This window comes from Tachysurus fulvidraco, chromosome 16 (genome assembly GCF_022655615.1).
Source record: "Tachysurus fulvidraco isolate hzauxx_2018 chromosome 16, HZAU_PFXX_2.0, whole genome shotgun sequence".
NCBI lineage: Eukaryota > Metazoa > Chordata > Actinopteri > Siluriformes > Bagridae > Tachysurus > Tachysurus fulvidraco.
The window spans coordinates 1799531-1822676 of NC_062533.1; the positions used below are offsets into that span (position 1 = coordinate 1799531).

Genomic DNA, 23146 nt, shown 5'->3' on the forward strand with positions numbered 1-23146 from the left:
TTACCTTCTGCTCTGTGTTTATGTTCTGTAAAGCTGCTTTGAGACAAATGTCTATTGTAAAAAGCGCTATACAAATAAACTTGAATTGAATTGAATTGAATATACCTTAAATATTTCTGGTCATTTCATGTGATAGTGGATTAGTCAAACTTTTAAGAAAATACATTTTCCCACCTCAGGCATGAAATTGTAATCGATATTGAGTGTTTTTTCTCACTAAAAGTTGTTTTGGAGTTCAACCCCTTCACAGACCACTTGGACCCCATTTAAATAGGATTTAAAAAGATTTTCAAGCAAATTCTTGTAGAAACTTTTCAATGAAATGTCCCTTGTTTGATATAATTTTTTGCATGTATAATTTTATTTTTAAATACTCACCATTTGAATACCAAATCAGGTCATGAAAACTTTATCTAACATTGGTCTTCATATTTTATCACAAAATATGCATTAACATTAGAATTTAATCAGGCTTTCATATTTTTTCAGACTGTCCTGTAAATTCTGCACACAGCAAAACAAACATTGAACTAATTTTTCTTCTTATCACGAAAATATTAATAAAAAACTATCAAATAACAGGGTTGAACTCAGCATAACGGGGTTGAAAATGATAACAGGGTTGAAGTAATGATCATTATTTCAATATAGCATGGATTTCTTACCTGTAAAATTAATGACATCACATTCAGTAAAATTGTATTTTATTAAAGTTGGCAAAAACAAAAACATTTTAGTAAGTATTTAACATTAAATCAAAAGCATTAAGCATTAATTAATCACAAACATCAATCGATCTTTCCATTTGGTGTTGGTCTCCAAAAGGGCCTCGAAGAGCTCATGTGCATCTTGGATGTCCCGGCCATGGCTTATTAGCATGTCAGCAGTCCTCTTCAAGGCTGCTCCAACACCATCTGGTGCTCCTTTGCCATGGCTGGCCTCATAATTGCCCTTCTGCTTGTACTGGGTACAAGGCCCATCACTAAAGAAGTGTATCACAGAAACCTCTGCATGTTTTGCCTGCACATAATCCAATACAGGGTTCAGATGCTCCCAAATAGCTGCTGGTCCTTTGTGCTTTGTGGAGATATTGTGCTAAAGCAGGTCGATTCTTTACTACCGCCTACAAAAAGAATCCCTGTATGTAGTGACACCTGTTGATGAGATGATTCAAAGTGCACTGCTTGGATTTCAGAACTGTACTATGTGAATTAGACATTCATCAGTAGCCATGCTCTTTCTCAGCTCATGGTAGCAGGCATACTGTTGCCTAATATTGAATGAATGCTTCTTGAACTGCTTAGGTGTGTGTGGAACTGCTCAGCAAGTTGCTCCAAACTTAGATTGTTAGTGTACTAACTTACACTCAACAATCTAATCTAAATTAACTCCTTACAACTGACCTTGAGGACCCAGATCTAGGTTGCCCTGGATTTTGATTATCCGGACTTTGTGGAGGGGTGTCGCTATTCCTCAAAGCTTCCCTCTTCTTCTGTCTTTTTTTTAGCATCCCTCCACATCTTTCGCTTATGTCGTTTAGCTCTGTCACCCAGATCACTTATTTTTTTCTTTTTCCCTGCCTCTGTGTCTCTTTTCCACCTTTCACGCTCACTCCTGAGATATGTTTCCCTTCTCTCTGTGTCTGCATCTCTTCTTGCTCTGTACTGTCTCTGCCTTTCTGCTGCTGTTTTTGCCATTGGGATGTCTGAAAATATTGAACATAAAATACCATAATCAATTATTTCTAACAGTTCACACAATACAACAAGTCTACAATACAACCCTGTCACAACGATTCAACCCTGTTATAATAAAAAATGTGACGGGGTTGAATGTGACGGGGTTGAAGTTTTTGGCTAACAGTAGCTGTAACTCCATACTTAGCTAAGACAGTAGCATCACATGGCATTTACAACATCATACCTGACAATCTTAATCTGACAGTGAAAAACATGAAATATAGGTAAGAAAAGATACTGACACTTGCCTTTCTTTGCAGCATATTCTTCAAGAGACTTGTGTGATGTCACTTCCTGGATGTGATACCACAGGGCTTGATCCATTATTTTTATAGGGGAGTAAATAGTATGGCGTGACGGGGTTGAAAACAAACTGGAGGACGTGTATAAATATTGCAATTTCATATATAATTAATGCATTTATATATATGTGTGTATATTTTAGTTAAAGTAGACTAACATATGATTATATTAGCAGCAATGTTTTGGTATTAATTGCAGTTTTTATTTGTTTGATATTCAATGAAAATGTAATGATGGTTAGTGAGGACATGCAAACATGCTTGTTGTCTACTACTTAGGCAACCCATTATCTTTAAATTAAAATAAAAAAAAGCAATTGTGTTGCATTATAATGCAAAGGCACCTGGTTCTATTAATTGACAGCGTTAAAATGTATTTTGTGATTTCCTTCAATTGAAAATCTTTGAAGTAAGTTTGGGGGACTTGAAGGGCACCCAATTCAGAGAATCACCCATATATATTCTATGTAAGATTTTTAACTTGGTTCCAATTTTGACTGCTCCTAAGCCACCATTTTCTCAAATAACACTGTAAAAAAATCCTAGGGTTGGTTAGTTAGTTAGTTAGTTAGTTAGTTAGTTAGTTAGTTAGTTAGTTAGTTAGTTAGTTAGTTAGTTAGTTAGTTAGTTAGGACTCCAGCGGCTGCCAAACAAAAAACTGTAAGATAAATAAAAAAGTACAAAAACAATGAATTTACAGGAATTATGATCAAGCACCTTCAATAAAGTAAACTTTTATTTTCTTATTTATCTTGTTACATGTATTTCCGGAATCATTAGGATCAAACACCTTCAATAAACTATTGATGCATGCATATGTTACCGTCCTCAGACCTAGGGGATATCTGTGCCGGCAGCAAATGATACACAGGCAGTGTGCACTGTGGATCAGAGAATAAACTGAGAGAAACACGAGAGAACAAAAGTTAGATGTTTCCACAGTGGCAGTCAGTTTATTACTGAGCGCACCGAACAGGGGGAAGTATCTCTCTCGCAGGTGCACCATCTAGTGTGTGGCGGCGTAATGATAGATGTTTTACTGAAAAGCTCTAATTCTGTAAATTTAATAAAAAAAATAAACATGAGAATGTATTCACGTAATAATAAGGGGGGAATCAAACTTATAAATAAAAATTTTTTGACCCATTCCAAATAAGGTTGTAAAATAAAATGGCATTTTAGAAGACAAAATAAAAAACTGCTAATCATAAACTAATCTCAAATTTTAAACAATAAATCTATGCAAGTTAATGTTAAAAGCATTAAGTTTAAAAAAAAAATGTAATAAATGCTGTGAAATATCCTCAACTGAAAACAAAGTGAAAAACATAAAATAAGACTTCTAATATTTTAATTAAAGTGGGGTTGAAAACTTTATTTGTACTTTTTTGTACATTTATTTATCAGCTTTTAGTGAGCCAGTCTATTGTATAGCTATTACTTTTCTGCATTACCCAGCCAGGTACTGTACAAGGTGTTGGCTCGAAACAGTATTGCCATATATCATTAAGCCGGACCAGACAGGATTCATAAAATCAGGCTTTGGCACAGATAATATTCGCAGACTCTTGAACATCATAGATTCAATACAAGCATGTAAACTCCCAGCCCTTATTATCTCCCTGGATGCAGAAAAAGCCTTCAATAGAGTCGAATGGGAATTTCTTTTTGCCACTCTCAGGAAATTTAATTTAGGTCCGATTTGATCGATTTGATAAAATTGTTTTATTCTAATCCACGAGCTACAGTCACTACGAATGGTTTGATCTCAAAATCCTTTGGCATAGAAAGAGGTACGAGGCAGGGATGTCCTCTTTCACCCCAGCTTTTCGCCCTTTTAATCGAACCACTGGCGGAATCTACAGTATAAGGCAATGCCAACACTTTTCTGAAAATGCCAACACTTTTCGGTGGGAGATGAGGAACATCGGATTTCTTTATATGCAGATGACATACTGCTGTATATTTCTGAACCAGAGAAGTTCGTTCCAGCAATATTAAAGTGTATTTCTGAGTATAGTAGCTTATCTGGATATAAAATTAACTTGTCGAAATCCATGGTGCTTTCTCTCAAAGTTTCTGCTACAAAAGATCTTTCATCTCTCTCACCCTTAAAAATAACTACTGTTGGTTTTTAATATCTCGGCATATTCATCACACCACTATTTACTGATTTATTTAAAACAAATTATGCCCCTCTTTTTGACTCCATTAAAAAAGACCTTAACACCTGGTGGACACTCCATATTTCTTTTCTCGGCAGGATTAATGTGATTAGAATGAATATTTTACCTACGTTTCTATATTTACTTCAATTCCTACCTTGTCATTTATCAAAAATTTTCTTTAAAGACATCAATAAGCACTTTTCTAAATTCATCTGGAACCATAAAATGCCCCGGATTAGTTTTAACAAATTAATGAAACCAAAGGATAAGGGCCTTACCGAACTTTCGTCTCTACTACTGGTTAGCACAGGTGAAGCACATGGTCAGTTGGTACAATGAAAAGACAGACTCTAGAAGGCTTAATCTGGAAGTAAGGGCTTGTGCTCCTTTCCCAATAAAATTTCTGCCTTTTATTGCAAATACCAAAAAGCTTAATTGTGCCTCAACAAGTTTCACCATTTTGAACACCCTTCGGACATGGAGAGACATTAAACTGTATCTTATGATTCCAGCTGAACTCACACTGGTCTCACCTATTGCTTTTAATCCTGACTTCCCTATGTCTCTGCAAAATATCGGCCTTTCAGTCTGATCTAAGTTAGGGATCTCACAATTATCTTGTCTCTTTTCAGGCGAGGCATCAAAATCCTTCCAAGAAATATCGCACCAATATAGCATACCACAGTCCCATTTCTTCAAACACCTTCAGCTACATCATTTCATAAAGCCTTGGTCTGATAATGGTAAGCTGAGACATGATCTTACTGACATAGAACAAGTTATAATTAAAAAAAATCTCTTTAAGGCAGTGTTTCTCAAACTTTTTCAGCCCAAGGACCACTTTATCTTCCAATTTTTTTCTGAGGACCACCTACAGAATCCCACTCTAACATGCCCCCAAAAACCAACAAAATAGGAAGGATAAGCTAAATTTAAGTTTAATATGCAACTGTTTCAAGTCAAAAACTAATTATTCAAACACAAATGCAATGATATGATCAGAAATTATTATATAAATTTTTATTTAATTTGAAAAAGTAAATGTGAAATGAGTTGCAGCTTAATATGAACAACAAACTGCACATGTGGGGGAAAAAATGCAATTAAACATACTGTAACAGCCTAGGTCCCACTTAATGCCATTCCAAAGAGCCATTAGTTTAAAACTGAGGTGGTGGGTATAAGAAGTCTATGGTTGTAACCAGAGGTGGGAAGTAACAGAGTAAAAATACTTTGTTACTGTACTTAAGTACATTTTTCTGGTATCAGTACTTTACTCCACTATTTATTTTTCGGGACAACTTTTTACTTTTCCTCATTACATTTTTACACAAATATCTGTACTTTTTACTTCTTACATTTCCCAAACGGACTCGTTACTTTTAGTATTATTCCTTCTCATTGAGCGCTGTTTCCAGCCTATCATCCTATCATTGTGCGGCTTTTTCCCCATGTGACTGGTGTACTGTATTATTTACTGGCTATCAGACATAGACTAAGGATAGCGGAGCTAACAATGAGCAGCGCCTACAAAAGGAATGGCTAATGTTCATTCAGAGGGAGTCACCGATGTTAAAGTAACTAACAACGAGGACATTCCTGAACACACATGGCCATATATGAGGGAGATGTTTGTAATAATCGGCGTCAAAAAGGATTCCTGGCGAATGCGTTGTGAATTGTGTCACCCAGGGGGGGTTCTAGCCCTTTATTAGGGGGGCTTCAGCCCCCTGTCTGTAATCTCAGCCACCCTAAAACTATAAGGATCATTTTTACTTTCATAAATAAACAATAAAAATGACGTTAAAATGCAGGACGTGTCGTCGATGGGAACGAAAATTATTTATCAGTTTGATCCAAGAGCGATTTTTTTTCAGCTTTATTTGAACGGAAAAGCACAGGTACGCGCAGCGTGCACGCGCAGTCAGAGCTGGAGGCGTTTATCTATAACGTTAATCGGCAGAAAAACGCAAAAGCAGTAAAATGTCACTATTCTTATTACCAGAGTTGTCATATAATATATAATATAGAACTCTTCTTGTTTTAAATTCTCACTGAGGGCTAAAACCCCTAAAGATGAAATCCTAGAACTGCCCCTGGTGTCAACCCAAAAAACATTAAGTGCTTAATTTAATTAACATTAATTTTGTCAATTGTAAAACATCACAATAATTTTGAGTTGTTTTCAAGGACATAGCTGGAATCTCCCTACAGTTTGGGATATGGCCTTGGTGATACACTTGGTATACATTATATTTCCAAAAGTATAATGTTCACCTGACATTTCCTGCTATATGTGGTTGTTTTCTGATCTCATCCCTACTGAACACCTTTGGGATGAATGTCAACGCTGACTCCACCCTACATCACCTACATCAGTGCCTGCCTTTTGTAACACTCTTGTGGCTGATGAACACAAAAATCCATCAGCACACTCCAAAATTATATATTCATATACATATACATACATACACCCACATTTTATATATATAAACATGACGTCCAGTTACCAGCATGACACTAAACAGGTAGTAGTATTGGCGACTTTTTACTTAAGTACATGTCAGAGCCCATACTTCTTTACTTTAACTTGAGTAAAAGAGTGTAGTCACTACTTCTACTTTTACTGGAGTCTTTTAAAAAATTAGTATCTGTACTTCTACTTGAGTAAAGGATGTGTGTACTTTTGCCACCTCTGGTTGTAATGGTAACAATAAAATGCTGAAAAGAATGTTTCCCTTAATGTCCAATATCACTGAAATTACTGGGATTTTACACATGAAACAAAAACTAGTACATTACAAAACTAATAGATCTGTGGATTTTAGATTTTGAGATTTCCATCTAAAACAACGTGAATATCAATGAGACGGGTGGTGCTGCTTATCACACATTAGTTTCTGAATGTCTGGCTCCAAAGAGGAGAGTTTCAGTCTCATACTAGGCTCCACGTTTAGTCTGTTGCACTGTTTTGTTTTCAAACCAACCAGTGTGGGAAAACCCAACTTCACAGTTGTATGTAGTTGGGAAGGGCATGAGCACTTTGAGGGCAGATTCTGCAAGCTTTGGATGTTCAGGAAGGGGCTGAGCCCAGAAGTCTGTTAAGGGCTGTTGTTTGAATGACATTTTGAGACCTCCATCTGATGCAATGTCCACAAGACTATATTCCTGTATTGAGAGCTTGGTACGTTGCTCAATGATGTCGCCAAACGGATTTCTGATCCACTCAAAGTCATTTCTGATCTTTTCTTTTGACCTCTCTTTGGTTTATCCACCGATCCATTTTTACGTTATTAAAACAGAATGGCTTATTTAAGTGACGATTTTATAAACACTTGCCTAGTTTAGGTCATCTTTTTTTGGTCATCTTTTCACGGACCACTAGGGGTCGATGGCGGACCACACTTTAAGAATTACTGTCCTAGACCATTGATTAGAAGTCTTCCGATCAGTCAGTTTAATCGTGTACGTAGAATATGCAGCGACAATTCATCTTACTCAAAACAGGCTGCAGACTTGACAAACAGATTCCTCAATAAACAACAATGGGTTGATTTGGCCAAAAAACGTTTTGATCAATTAACACAAGATGAGTGTCTTCGATCAAATTAACGCAATAAAAATCCAAACAAGTCCCCTTTATGTTGTATTAAATATTCTTCACTTGTACATGAATTTAGAAAAGCTATTTACAAACATTGGCACATTATTCATTCGGACCCTAAACTGATCAGGATATTTCCGGAAAAACCTAAGCTTATTTTTAAACGTGCCCCGAATTTAAAAGACCTCCTGGTTAAAAATGATATACGTCCGCAACCCGCAACGTCATTTCTTAGTATGCCAGATGGTAATTATAGATGTGGCAGTTGTGCCCAGTGCTCGTATACCCATAAGTGCAAAAACTTTAATCATCCACACACTGCCAGACCTTATCTATTCGTATATTTATTTAATTCGCTGCCCGTGTGGTTTAGCATATGTTGGCAAAACAACGAGAGTGCTTTGGATTAGAATTAGTGAGCACATAAGTACTATTAGGACAGGGGATGAACGTAGTCCTGTTGCCGCTCATTTTAAACGAGCAGGGCATAATGTCAGCGCCCTTAGATATATTGGGGTAGAGCGGGTCAATAAAATGTTTAGAGGAGGAGATCAGGACAAACGGCTTCTCCAACGTGAAAAATTTTGGATTTACTATTTAAATACAATGTCTCCCCATGGTCTTAATGAAGAGTTTGATATAAATCCATTCTTATAAGGAGTGGGGATATGGATGTATATACGTATGTATTGGTGTATGTATATGTGTGTATGTATGTATGTATGTGTGTGTATATATGTATATGTATGTATGTATGCATAGATGTGTAGGTGGGTGTATGTGCATACTATTGTACACATGTATATGTATGTGTATACATTTTTTGTGAAAAATTGTCTATTTCTTTATTGACTATTTTCTGTGGTCTTTTGTGTAAATGTGGGGTGGTTTTCATGTTGTTTTTGAGCATGTATGCTGGTGTGGAGCTGCTTCTTCCATTGCAGTGGTTTTTCATTGTATTGTTCTTCTATGAACGTGTTCTTTTAATTGAGTAAAGGGTAGGGTTATTAGGCTTGTTTAGACCCAATTAAGTTAATTGATATCACAGGGTGGGTCAGTTGATTGCAAGGCCTATATATCCCCCCCCTTTTTTTTTTGACAAATGCGCTTCATTTGCCTGAAGAAGACCCAACAGGGTCGAAATGTTGCTTTGATAATAAAGATGGGAGTTTAAAATGTGTTGCAGACATTACACATTTTTTACTTCATCAATAATTAAACCACATACACACACAAACCCAAAAGGAAACTGAACATGATTCAAGTGGATTTTGCTAAAATAAATCTGAGCATTTGAGCTATATATGTCGTGGACATTCCATTATTGCATCATCTTATAACCTTCTGATCGAGGTTGAGGACAAGTGTTGACACATCAGTATCTCACACACATACATCTAGAACAGGTATGCTGAATGTTTATTGCATTATCTATTAAGATATGTTAATGTTATCAATGTCACTGTTGTGAGATTGTTTTATAGAAAAAAAATAAAAAAGAAAGAAGAATGAGGTCTGAGTGAAGATAGTCATACTGAACGCTTTTCACGTTTAATTATGTATAAATTGTAATTGTGTTTTTCCAGCATTTAATTTTCTTCATTGAATATCATTACATTAAGCCGAAAATGCTAGGATTTTGAATTTTGATGGTGTTTGGGGCACCCTATTTGCGTTCTCTTGGTGGGTCTGATCAGCCTGCTTAGTGAAGGGGTGAGACGTGTCATGTGTTTAAAAATTCTTTGTGCTCTGTGTATCTGTGCAGGCATGCTGAATGTTTATTGCATTAAGAAATGTTTAAAATATTATCAATGTCACTGTTCTGAGCTAGAAGAATGAGGTCTGAGTGAAGATGTATTGAATTTTTTTTTTTTTGGTTAATCATGTATAAACTGTAATTGTGTTTTTCCAGCATTTAATTTCCTTCATTGATTTAAATAAGCAGAGAACTATATTTTTTTGTACTTTATTTTAGAAAAGATATATGATATATATTTTATGGCCTGCTCTATTTTGTGATGTGATTTCTTTCTGTTGTTTTGAGTTTGGAATTATAAATTTAAGCAAATTAACTTTTTCAGAAGCACATTTTCCGCTGAAGGGGTCAGGTGTGCTCACTCACACTCTTCTGTAACGAGCACTGAGTGAAGGGGAGAGACGTGGCACATGTCCAAAAATCTTGGAGAAACCTTGCCTAATGTGAATCTAGTAGTGTTTTCTCATCTTCAGACAGGTTTTGCACACCGGAAGGTCACAAATGAGAAGCTAATGCAGTGTATTTTTGGGGGCTTATTGTAGCATACATGGTGTCTTTTTGCAATTGTATGTCTAAATGTCTAATAACTGAGAAGACAACATGGGTGTTTGCTTGTTCTTGTTTTTTTTGTGTGTGTTTGTTCATTTTTTATCCAAAATGGTTTTGTGGTTTGAAAATACTGTACATGTAAGTGTATTAAAAATGATTTTGTTTTCCTTTACCATATTTATAGCACCATTTGGTGCTTAGAGGTGGGCTCAGAGTTTATTTTACAATACTGTTTAACAGCATTGGATTGTTATTTGGGTTAAAAGAGACCAGCTTCAGTTGGTTTTACTAAATGTACATGTCCCAACAGATGAAAAAGAAAAGAAAGAATTATTTAATCATTTAGGGGGTATTTTAAAGAAGTGTAAAGAAGTAATAGTGATGAGGGACTTTATTTAAAATTATAAATAATTTTCAAGAGGGAATATAGTGAAAAACTTTGTATGCATTACAAGGGATTGACTTTATTTTATGTTAATGTAGCAAACTTTGTAGACAAAATCACAAAAATAGTAACAAGTTTGAGTGGTCATAAGTTTTTATTTTTCTCTGGATTGTAAAATAAGTGAAAGTGTGAAGTTGTAGCTGAGTGGATAAAAGGATGTGATCAGTCATCCTGGAAAAAGGTCTGAGGAGAGACTCCTGTCACACACCAGACCTGGTGAGTTTATTATAATAAATTCTGAAAAACACAACAGGACAGAATTACAGACAAATTTAAACACATTGCTTATGAACAAAAGAAGTGTAAATGCACACATTTGATGTGACAGCACACAGTGAACATTGTTCAATATCATACAGTAAAGAGACAGTAAGTCAGTAACTCACTGTAGTGTCTCCAGTTTACAGTGTGGATCCTTCAGTAGATCAGAGAGTAGCTTCTCTCCTGATTCTCCTGGATTATTAACGTACAGATCCAGTTCTCTTAGATGTGATGAGGGGTTTGACCTCAGAGCTGAAGCCAAAGCAGCACAACCTTCATCTGTAATACCGCAGTCCCACATCCTGCAAGAAAGAAAACCTTCTCTCACACAACACACTCAGTGAAAACATGAACTACACAAAATCTTTATTTACAGTACATTTACTCTCCATCTCACACACACACAACAATGAAAACATATCAGATCACTACAAATACAGTTACCACAGAGGAGAGCTGGATGTTGTAGAGTTTAATAAATGTGTGTGTGTGTGTGTGTGTGTGTGTGTACCTCAGTATCTCCAGTGTACAGTGTGGATTCTTCAGTCCATCGGAGAGCAGCTTCACTCCTGAATCCTCAAGTTTATTGTTACTCAGGTCCAGTTCTCTCAGACTGGAGCTGAGAACTGAGGACAGAACTCTACAGCTTTCCTCTGTCAGATTACACTCACACAGACTGGAAGAGAAATGAATGAATGAATGAATGAATCAGCTTTATTGCCAGGCATGTTTGCATATGCGAGGAATTAGTTTTAGTGACATAATCTCCACAGTGTAACAGGATGTCATATGCAGTATAGAAGAAATTGTATGTACACATTTACAGGTGTGAAATGTGCAGTTTAAATAAACATATGAAATATACATATGCAAATAAGTATACAATATATACAATTTGTATGTACACGTGTGCAATTGTGAAATGTGCAGTTGAAGTAAACAGTACAGACAATATGTATGCATGTATGTACAGAGTGCAATTGAGGTATACATAGTGCAAATATTAGGAGTTGTGTGTTCCATTGATTTATTTCTCTGATAGTGTTTCCATCAGTGAGAAATAAAGTGTCTTCCTCAGCACAAGGTTCTAATGTCAGGATAAAAATATAAAATGAACGGTCTGTGTATAAACTCAGACTACTCTTGGACAGATGTATCCATGTCGCAGCTCACACAAAAAAAAGGCAAAGGTGTGGTGTTTAATTTACAAGTTTGCACTTCATATTCTCATACAACTGACTTATATTCCTCTTCTGAACATTTGTCAATCTTATCAAAATCCTAGATCAGGACGAATGTAAAACGATCAAATGTCATTTATGTTAAAGATAATGAAAGTAGTTAAGCTTTCTGTGGAAACTCCACCTCCTGCTCTGGAAACATAAGGGAAATCTAAAACTAATCCAATGCTGATCATATTTTGAGTTAGTTATGTTTTACTCAGTTTGTTGAGGTTTTATTATCTATTTATAGTGTAATTTATAGTGTCATTGTTAGAAGCTTTCTTAGCATATCTGACTTAAAGAGCTGTAGCTTAGTTTATCTAGCTAGTTTTGGTTTATGAGTAACAGTAACATTAGCTAAAAGGCTAAGATTGCATGTAGCTACAGTTAATACCAGAATGTGTATTTTAGCTGCAACTATTTACATTGGATAAGCAATTTTGGCCTGAAATATAAATTAATCTTGTGTAGAAATGATGGTGATTAACATTAAATATAACCAGAATTTTAAGGAGAAAACAAAGGCACATAGAGAGCGCATTCAGTATACAGAAGCGTTTATACATTATAATTTGTCTGTTTTAATTTGTTCTTAATCTGCTTGATTGAAATAATTTTAACTTATTTGTTTTATCTTGTAAAGCACTTGGTATCATAAGTGAAATATAAATACATTTGATTATAATTCTACAAACATTCTCTACAAACAGTGTGTCCATGAATGCAGTCATTAATAAACAAAGACCAAATCAATAAATGTTATTTTTGTTTAGTAATTAATGGATTGTTTGCATTAATATTTTGTTTGTGCTACAACTCTGGTAATAAGAATAGTGACATTTCACTGCTTTTTGGATGCCGTCTTTGCGGTTTTCTGCCGATTAACGTTATAGATAAATGCCTCCAGCTCTGACTTCTCCGTACAGCGTGCAGAGCGTAATGCAATCTAGGAGCAGTGATTCACCAAACCTCAGTCGCACACATTTCTTAGAATGTAGTGGAGTAAAATGTAGTGGAGTAAATGTAGTGGAGTAAAAGTGAAAGTTAAATTTAACAAATTTAAATAGCGAAGTACAGACACGTGACATTTTTACAGTACAGTAACGAAGTAGTTGTACTCCGTTACAACACTGATCTGTGGTTGGAAGAGCTGGTGACAGTAGCAGAGAGAATGACACTACACAGACTGCTCTCCATCCTAGACAACACCCACCACCCTCTGCACAGCATATTTACCAGGCAGTGGATAGGCATGTCAGGTGTTCTGTGGCACACTGTCACACGGTCATGCTCCAGTAAGTATGCATGTACAGTTGTGTGAAAAAGTATTGGCCCCCTTCCTGATATTTTATTTTTTGCAAGTTTGTCACACTTTAATGTTTCAGATCATCAAACAAATATTAATATATTAAATATTAGTCACAAATAACACAAGTAAACACAACATGCAGTTTTAAAATGAAGGTTTTTATTATTAAGGGACAACAAAATCCAAACCCAAACGGCCCTGTGTGAAAAATACCAAAATTCCTCCACAGTGCTGTAACAGACTCGTTGCAAGTTATCGCAAATGATTGCAGTCATTAGGTTTAGGGGCAAGCACTTTTTCACACAGGGCCTTGGATGTCTGGATTTTGTTTTGTAGTATTGTGTGTGTGTATTTACACAAGGAATTCTCTTTTTTGGGAAACACTTCAACTGACAGAAGATTTACAGCATACTGTTAGAGCTATTTAGAGACCAGTGTGATTTTGCTGGAGGATAAAAGCTGGTTATTAATTAATTCTGTTTGTCACAGCATCTTTTTTTAAATGCCGTTCAACACTTTCGTGTGACTAGAGTAATAGCATGTTATTAAATGTGTGTGAAATCAGTCACATCAGTGTACATTTCACACACATTTAATAACATGCTATTACTCTAGTAATACCGTCACGGTTAGGTACAGTGAGACAAAGCGAGTGAGGATCCAAATGCAGTTTAAAGTTTTCATCCAAAACACAGATGAACAGGCAGGCAACACAAGGCAGAACACGGAACAAAACAGGAAACATGGACAGGAACACACCACATACCAACAACGACTAACACCAGGGAAGTGAACAGAGTAGATATAGTGAACAAGAACCAATAACAAAGCAGAGACAATCAGAGTCAAAGACAACACACCTGGAGGAAAGATTGAGTACAATTAGTGTCCATGGTAACCAAGAAGTGGGCGGAGCAAACAATTAACAACAGGGCAAGGCAACAGACAGAAACAAAGGAAAACACAGACAGACTCATTACACATACGAAAGTGTTGAAGTGTTTTCAGTATTTTCACAGAAACTGTTGGTGGTCATTTTTTTTGTTTTTCTCGTACATTTACAAATGTCACCTTGCAAATCAGTGCTTTTATCTAAATCTGGACATTATTCTAATATCCTTCACACTGAGAGACAAATAAACCCTCAATACACCGATAAAAATAAATAAATCTTAACATCAGAAACAATGTTACCCAATATAGAAAAACACATCACTATTGACCCTGTTTTTGCTCTTTTAAGTATTGCTTGTTCAGATTTGTTCGGATTTGTTCGCCTCATGGACTGTTTCAAAGTGTGCTTTATCCCACATTTTACCCCACCCTTTTTTAACTGTTTTTTTGGATTGTTTTCCTTATATTTTCTTAATTAAAACATCTTAGCATGGATTTTGCCAACTCCTCATTACGGTGTTCATGATTACCTGGGTACAGTGTAGATCTCATTTTCTCTCCTTCCAACCGTTTTCCTTCCCTTTCCCACAATCACACCTAATTCACTCTTTGCTCTTTCATAAATAAGTCACAATAACTCCCATTTACCTTTTATAGAGTTTTAGTGTCTCAATACAAATGTTTTGTGCTGTGCAGCATTTTCTCAGGGTTTTAAATGTTCTGTAAATAAGTTCCAGTTCTGATCACATTTCATTCTTGTTCTTCTTGATCTGAGTGCAGCTTTTGATTCTGTAGACCAGGATGTTCTTCTACAGACTTGAACATTGGATTGGTCTCTCAGGACCAGTACAAAAACTGGTTCAGATCATACTTATGTGGTAGACAGTTTTATAGTAAATTGTGAAGTCACTCATCAAGACAACATGATTTTATTTGGAGTAATGAATAAGTAATGAATTTTCATTTGGATTAATGGAGTAAATAGATCCATAAAGATCTATTTTAGGAGTGTTCATCCATCAGTGACCTTCACTAAATACACTTACAGTACAAAGCAACAAACGTGTGTGTGTGTGTGTGTGTGTGTACCTCAGTATCTCCAGTGTACAGTGTGGATTCTTCAGTCCATCAGAGAGCAGCTTTACTCCTGAATCCTGAAGTTTATTGTTACTCAGGTTCAATTCTCTCAGACTGGAGGAGTTTGAGCTGAGAACTGAGGACAGAACTCTACAGCTTTCCTCTGTCAGATTACACTCACACAGACTGGAAGAGAAATGATAAAATATCAGAACACTGATCTCAAACACACAAACACAGCCATAATCCAGCTAAAGTTAAAGATGTTAATGGTTAATGGTGTGTTCAGGGTGATGTGCAGTGTTAGGTTTATGCCAAAAATAACATTTTGTATTTTGCCTAAAAAGTTACATTTTGGTCTCATCTGACAGAGCACCTTCTTCCACATGCTTGCTGTGTCCCCCACGTGGCTTGTTGCAAACTGCAAATGGGATTTTTTTCTTATGGCTTTCCTTTTAACAATGGCTTTCTTCTTGTCAACAAGGGCCACATTTTTTACTGTGTTACCGCAAAGAGCCATTATACACATGGGCACACATGAACATCACCATTTTTTCCCTGCCATTTTGAGAGCAAACTTGTTTACTCAAATGATCTTGCTCCTACTGGGAAACTTTGAGGTATTTTCATCCCACTCACATACCGTATTGAACTCAAGCAAAGCGAACACTCACATTAAAAAGCCACTAATACAAACTTTGATATGAACGTAAAAATGCTAAAGTTACATCATATTTATAGCCCAGGGCCTAACGAATCAAACAAGCCCTCACTTGAGCCAATTGGTGCTTGTATTGCAGAGATAGACGGCTGAGAAGCCAATGAGAATGGACACCTGGAGCCAATCGGTGCTTGTATTGCAGAGATAGACGGCTGACATGTCATGACATCATTTTTGGGAACCCGCATTTGACTGACAATTACTCCTTCCAATAGCAATGAAATGGGCCGGGACCTCTACAGCTCTTTAGCCAATAAGCAGACGATTCCAACGATATGCAACATGCTGCGTCTCCTCTGCCAGCATCTGCGTGAAAAAGCTGCGCAGAAGAATTCTTGCGTAATCCTTGATCTTTTGTCACTCTCACAGCTCAGGATGTCAAGTTACAGGCCTGTTTTCACACCAGAGTGATAGAGAGAGAGAGAGTCTCTGCTTGGTTTAGGCCTTTTAAACTGAGCATGCAGTCTTTTAATTCAAAGTTATACAGTAAACAAGTACACAAAAACGCTGCACCAGACGACCAGACGACCATGTCCGTAGAAAAATATTTTTATTGAAGCCATTTTTGGGTCTTTTGACTTGAATTTTTTTTTTTTGGTGAAAGCCAAGACATGTGGCTATGACCCTCAGTTGTTATTTGGTCCCTAACATGTTCCAGAAAAATAAGATTAATCAGTTTATCAGGTAAACAACCCAGGCGGAAATGAAAACCTTCCATTCTAGCCTCTGTAACTTTGTGCCAGTAAGGCTTAGAATCATTGTTCTGAAACTAGAGAATCTCTTCTTTCCAATGAGACCAGGCTCACCCCTGTGTGTCAAAGTATGTGGGAGCTGTACCACTTTTTGTTGGGTAGGTGAAAAACCTGCAAAAGGGGGCCATCTCATAAAGAGGTTAAAGATGATTAGAGTAACTATTAACAGACATTAATCCAAACAGTGCAGTACAGTGTTACATTAAAATAATAAACCATGCTGTAATACATTTATGATTAACTCACTTAGCTTTTCTGGAGGCTTTGACAACTGGCAGCAGCCTCAGAAGACATTCCTCTGATGGATCATATTTCCTCAAATCAATTTCATCCAGCTCCTGTTCTGAGTTCAGTAACACAAACACCAGAGCTGACCACTGAGCAGGGGAGAGTCTGGCTCCTCTGAGACATCTGTAACCTTCTCTGTTCAGGTAAGTTTGTACCTCCTGCACTAGAGAATGATCATTCAGTTCATTCAGACAGTGGAACAGATTGATGGATTTCTCTGGAGATGGATTCTGCCTGATCTTCTCCTTGATGTACTCTGTTTCCTGTTTGCTGTGAGATCTGCTTCCTGTCTGTGGCATTAAGTCTTGTAAGAGAGTCTGATTGGATTCCAGTGAGAGACCCAGAAGGAAGCGGAGGAACAGGTCCAGGTGTCCATTCTCACTCTGTAAGGCCTTGTCCACTGCAGTCCTGAGGAGATCAGACATGTTTGGATTTCTGTGGATTTTAAAACGTCCTGTGCTTTGTCCCACAAGCACATTTGTCTTACTAAAAATAAAGCAAAAAAATACATATAAAGCAGCCAGAAACTCCTGAACACTCAGATGTACGAAGCTGAACACCTTCCCCAGCTGAAGCCCAAACTCCTCTCTGAAGATCTGGGTACACACTCCTGAGTACACTGACACTTCTCTGACATCAATGCCACACTCTCTTAGGTCTTCTTCATAGAAGATCAGATTTCCTTTCTCCAGCTGCTGGAAAGCCAGTTTTCCCAGTGCCAGGATACTCTCTCTGGTCTGCTGAGGATCAGGGTCACATTTCTGATGGTACTTTTGGTCCTTGCGTTTGATCTGAAAGATCAGGAAGTGTGTGAACATTTGAGTCAGAGTCTTGGGGATCTCTCTACTCTCTGCTTCACCCAAAATTCTCTCTAGAACAGTGGCAGAGATCCAGCAGAAGACTGGGATGTGGCACATGATGTAGAGGCTTCTTGAAGACTTCAGGTGTGTGATGATTTTATTGGCCAGGCTCTGATCACTGAACCTCTTCCTGAAGTACTCCTCTTTCTGAGGATCACTGAAGCCTCGTACCTCTGTTAACTGGTCTACACACTCAGGAGGGATCTGATTGGCTGCTCCTGGTCGAGAGGTTATCCAGAGGAGAGCAGATGGAAGCAGATTCCCCTTGATGAGGTTCGTCAGCAGCACATCCACTGAGGCTGACTCTGTCACATCACACAATCTCTCATTCTTCTGGAAATTTAGAGGAAGTCGACACTCATCCAGACCATCAAAGATCAACACCACTTTGTAGGAGTCACCGTCTATTGATTCTAGTTCTCTCAATTCTGGGAAAAAGTGATGAAGAAGATTCATCAGACTGAGATTTTGCTGCTTCATCAGATTCAGCTCTCTAAATGGAAATGGGAACATGAAGGTGACGTCCTGATTTGCTTTTCCTTCAGCCCAGTCCAGAATGAACTTCTGCACAGAGACAGTTTTTCCAATTCCAGCAACTCCTTTAGTCAACACAGTTCTGATGGACTTGTCTTTAAAGAGATCATTACATTTGATGGGTTTCTCCTGTGTTGCTGGTCTCCTGGACGCTGCCTCAATCTGTCTCACCTCATGTTCATTATTGATGTCTCCACTCCAACCCTCTGTGATGTAGAGGTCTGTGTAGATCTCATTCAGAAGTGCTGAGCTTCCATGCTGTGAGATTCCTTCATTAATTCTTTTAAACTTCTCTCTCAACTTGGACTTCAACTTTGGCTGATACACAGAACCTACAGATTCTAATAAACAAAGTAATAACATGTTTTAATGCAGAATCAGTGAGAAGAATATAAAATGTCAATTTATTTCAGTTGCTGCTCTTCATTCCTGATTGATGTACTAAATACTATTGAAGTAACAGGACCATTTTACAGAGTAACCACAAGCTGGACCATGAACAGAACAGAAAAGCAGCAGATTTACATGAAACTAGAATTAAATTTAAAACTAAAAGCGTTCAAATCTAAAACTATTTCCTCTCTCTAAAGTGAACCTGATAAAATAAAGTCATGACTAAGAGCTCTTACTGTTGTGCAGTGTGTTAGCGAGATCTGTGTGGTTCATGTTCTTCAGGACGTGCAGTGTGATCTTCAGCGCTCCCACTCTGACACTGTGCAGATCCTCCTCATCCTCCACCTCCCTCTCAGTGCATGCTGGGTAATCTGGACTCAGGAGCTTCCTAAACCTCTTCAGCTCATTCTTTATCAAAGTGATGACTGTGTGTTCCAGCTCCTGGTTAGAAACACAAAGAATCAGATCTGAATATTGTCAGAGAGAAATGTTTTTATTTTATGAAAAAAAGAAAAGTCTCTCTTTATTACAACAGTTATAAAGAGTAAACTTCTGTCTGATTACCCATAATGCTGTTAATTTACTACACGGTAAAAAAAACACATATATTACACACTTCAAATGCACACACCTTGAATATAGAGTCTAGTTGATTTCTGCCGATGTTTGATTTCGTTTGTGGTCTGTGAACAAACAAAACACATCATATAGTATGGACTATATGTATTCATAGCTGCACAAATCACACACTAATAAATACAGAGACAGATATTTAACACTATCCACTCAGGTGTAAATGGTCTGTAGCACCACAGACCTTCCAGCTCAGGGTCTGCAGACTGAACTGAACTCTTAAAGCACTTTTCCTCACTGCCAGTCCGAGAGAGAAATATCAGCAATAATTAATACTCTGCTGTCTCAGCACTGTTAACTGCTACAACACCTGATAAAGCTCATGAAGGGCTTCATAATGAGACGAGTGAGTTTGATCAGGTGGAACACTGCTGTAAAACACCTCACTATACTGACCTCACATCAGTAGAACTGTCTCTGTCTCTGAAGTCAGGTGGATGTCCCAATGACCAGTCACTCTTCATGGACACACAGCTGGGTTCTGGTGAGTCTGATCTCTTTCCCTCCATCATTCTAGAATTACAACAGAAATATCAGCAATAATTAATACTCTGTCTCAGCACTGTTAATTAGTTCATCATTAAACAGCAATAATTCCATCTTTTTAATTCAGATCCAGTCTGTACACTTATTCAAACAGGCCTCATAAATCAGGAATTACACTGATATCAGGAGTCCCAGTCACAGCTAACTGACTCAGCTGGGTCTTAAAGCCTGTAGAGTTCACTGACACAAAGCTCTGCTGCTCTTATGCTCCACATTACACCGTCCTTTTTATTCTTCTCTCAGTGAATGATTTGTCTAAACTGTTCTTAGATCAGATCAGTGATATATTCACTGCTATTAAACACCTTAAAGTTGACTTCCTGTGTTAACTAGTGAGTGTTTAGAGATACAGATGTGTCCCCATGAGACGGTGTGTATTTATTACTGGTGAATGTAAAAGTAAGTCACCTCTCGTCTTTCTTTAAGTCCTGTTTCCCAGACACACTCATGTTGGAGGTCATGTCTCCTTCTCCAGATTACAGCAGGACACACGTTTACTTCACTCCAACATCGGTGTGTTAAATTAAACCCTGAATCAGCACAGAGGTCACTTACAGGAAATAGTCACGCTATCAAGTTATAAAACAACCGGTGTACATCAAAACTTTTTTTACGAACTGACAAAACTCTTCCACATCATTGTCTTTATTCATTGTTCATTGTCTTTATAGCCTTAGATTTTTATACTCACTGTGTTTTTACTCATTTTACTCGTGAATTCTTTTATTTTTTAGTCGTCATAAAACTGAGCTACCGAGTTTCACTTTTCTGACACCAACTGGTTTTTCTGGTTTATGCAGGTGTGTGTGTGTGTGTGTATGCTGTGTGTGTGTGTGAGTGTGTCTGTGATTATGTAGGGTTGCCATCCGCCCGTATTTACAGGCAAAATGACGCGTCTCGTATCAAATCAATATGGGACGCGATTTGTCCCGTATGTTACACAGGTCCACATTAAACAGCATCCCATGCAAATCACCCCACCCACATTGTGTGGAGATGCGTCCTATTCTGCCCCTGAGTGGGTAATATTCGTTGCCATTGTTGGTTTGATTGGTTTGTTTTAGGGTTACGGGCCGTGAATCCTGGCCAATCAGAGTCAGAGGAGGGCGGGACACCGCCTCGCCGGTTCTTTTGACAGAGTCAGAGTGACAGAAAATCCATATGAAACGATGGTATCTCCAGATACCCCCCCCCCCCCGCATCTATATTCGTTGCCATCGTATATTCTGCATCCACGAAAGTATATGACCACTTAAGCTGTGATAGTGAGAGACTGAGTGCATCTGTTCACACTGATTTCAATAGCAGATATCTTATTATAATGTCCATTGGTATCAATCTTAATATTTTTATTTTTATGTTTTATGATATACCACCACTGGCACGCCATCGGTGTGGCCCCCGCTGCGGCAGGCATCCCTGCACATACCCTACCAGCGGTGTCCAATCTTATCTGGAAAGGGCCAGTGGGGTTTTCATTCCAACCAAGCAGAAGCCACACCAGAGTCTACTAAAAGCCAAGAACAACTGATTAAACAGGTGAAATCAGGTGAAAAAGCAAAAGAGGTGAGTGCTTACATTGCCAATCCTTACATTGATCAGGTCCTAGAAATGATGCAAGGACTTTATGAGGTACCCCACAAGCTATACAAACTTGAACAAAATGTAAACCATATTATGTGAGTGACAAATATTTGTCGGATGATGTGTATGATATCGGTCATTTGTTTAAACGCCGTTGTGAGTAGTTCCAACACTTTACATTCTATAATCCAACAGACCTGGGTTATCTCATCAGTTCTGTATCTCATCAGCTGGGGTTTTCTAAGAAAAGAGTAAGCAAACACTAACAACGTTGTGCATGTGTGCCCTCTACTGCCTGATTTGAGGACACACACTTTATTGGATAAATTACTTTCAGCTGTGGAGAACATTCAGCTGTCTGGAACAGAACAGTCTAGAAACTTTCGAAAAACACAATAAAAACTAAAACCTGCAATTTGCAGTCGTTTAGAGTTGATAAATAGAAAACTAAATTCAGAATTAAATGAACCAAATGTCAACTTTTATCATTACCTTAAACATTTTTGCCTTTCCATAACAAAGTTAAATTGAATTATTATAATTTGAAGGAAAGGAACATAATTAGAAGGAAATTGATGGAAGAAGGTGAAACAGCAGAGATGAACTTGATTAGAAGATTAAAAGTCAATGATGTTACTGAAGAAATAAATGTGATTTCTAATTTTATTTCTAAATATCATGCATATATCTATAATTTACAGGAAGATATAAATATTTCAGCTCTTTTTAGAACATTAAGAAATCCAAAACAATCCCCAGGAAAATATTTGTTAATGTGACAGTTTTGCAAACCTTTTGTGAGTGATTTAGCCAAATTCCTATTAGCTGTATATGAATAGGGAATTAATAAACGATTCTTGCCAACATGTCCAAGACAGTGTTATAACACTGCTCCCTATGCAATGAAACAAATATCCTATTATTGGAAAAAGTCGTGGCCTAATGGTTATAGTTTGACTCCTAACCCTAAGGTTGTCGGTTTGAGTCTCGGGCCAGCCACGAATGAGGTGCCCTATCCTTATTCTTCAGGATAGTAATGAAGCACCTCTGGCTTTGAATCTCTGGTTATTTAATGTTTTGGGTTGAACCTAAATATGGGTAAATGTGCGATCTTGCAACTTAAGAAGATTACCTATCCACTGTATGCAATATACTTGCTAAAGACATGATCTGGTCGATCAAGAGCAGTGTGATGTGGCACACACAGTTTAAGTTAAATAAAGACCCAATAGAATTTGGCAAGTTCTTTATTTTGTTTGTTTTACTATTGAAGTACATTCCATGTTGATTGCTAGTAACATCCAAAGTAAGGTAAAATCAATAAATGGTTGTATTAATGTGAATATTTGTCTTGCCGGGATTCAGGAAAGGCCTAAAAGGGAGTGGCCCGCGAACAGGAAGCCAGTGTTATAGCATCCTGAAGGGGAGGAGTCATCTGATCAAGCATGCAAAGATTATAAATGTATTGTATGTAGAGATTTCAGTGATTTTGTTAAATGATAATGCCT

At 37.4% G+C, this 23146-nt stretch overlaps 1 protein-coding gene across 1 annotated transcript in view; it reads right to left on the bottom strand.

Annotated features, from left to right (window-relative positions):
- Positions 1-20515, bottom strand: part of LOC113647559 (NACHT, LRR and PYD domains-containing protein 3-like) — a 233062-nt gene extending 212547 nt beyond the window's left edge. The window contains exons 1-6 of the mRNA XM_047801962.1: positions 20463-20515; positions 19905-20021; positions 19507-19558; positions 19112-19316; positions 17047-18823; positions 15340-15513 (exon numbers count right to left, since the gene is read on the bottom strand). Of these exons, the coding sequence (XP_047657918.1) occupies positions 15340-15513; positions 17047-18823; positions 19112-19316; positions 19507-19558; positions 19905-20021; positions 20463-20515 (2378 nt within the window). The remainder of the gene's footprint in view (positions 1-15339; positions 15514-17046; positions 18824-19111; positions 19317-19506; positions 19559-19904; positions 20022-20462) is intronic.
- Positions 20516-23146: the final 2631 nt, after the last annotated feature.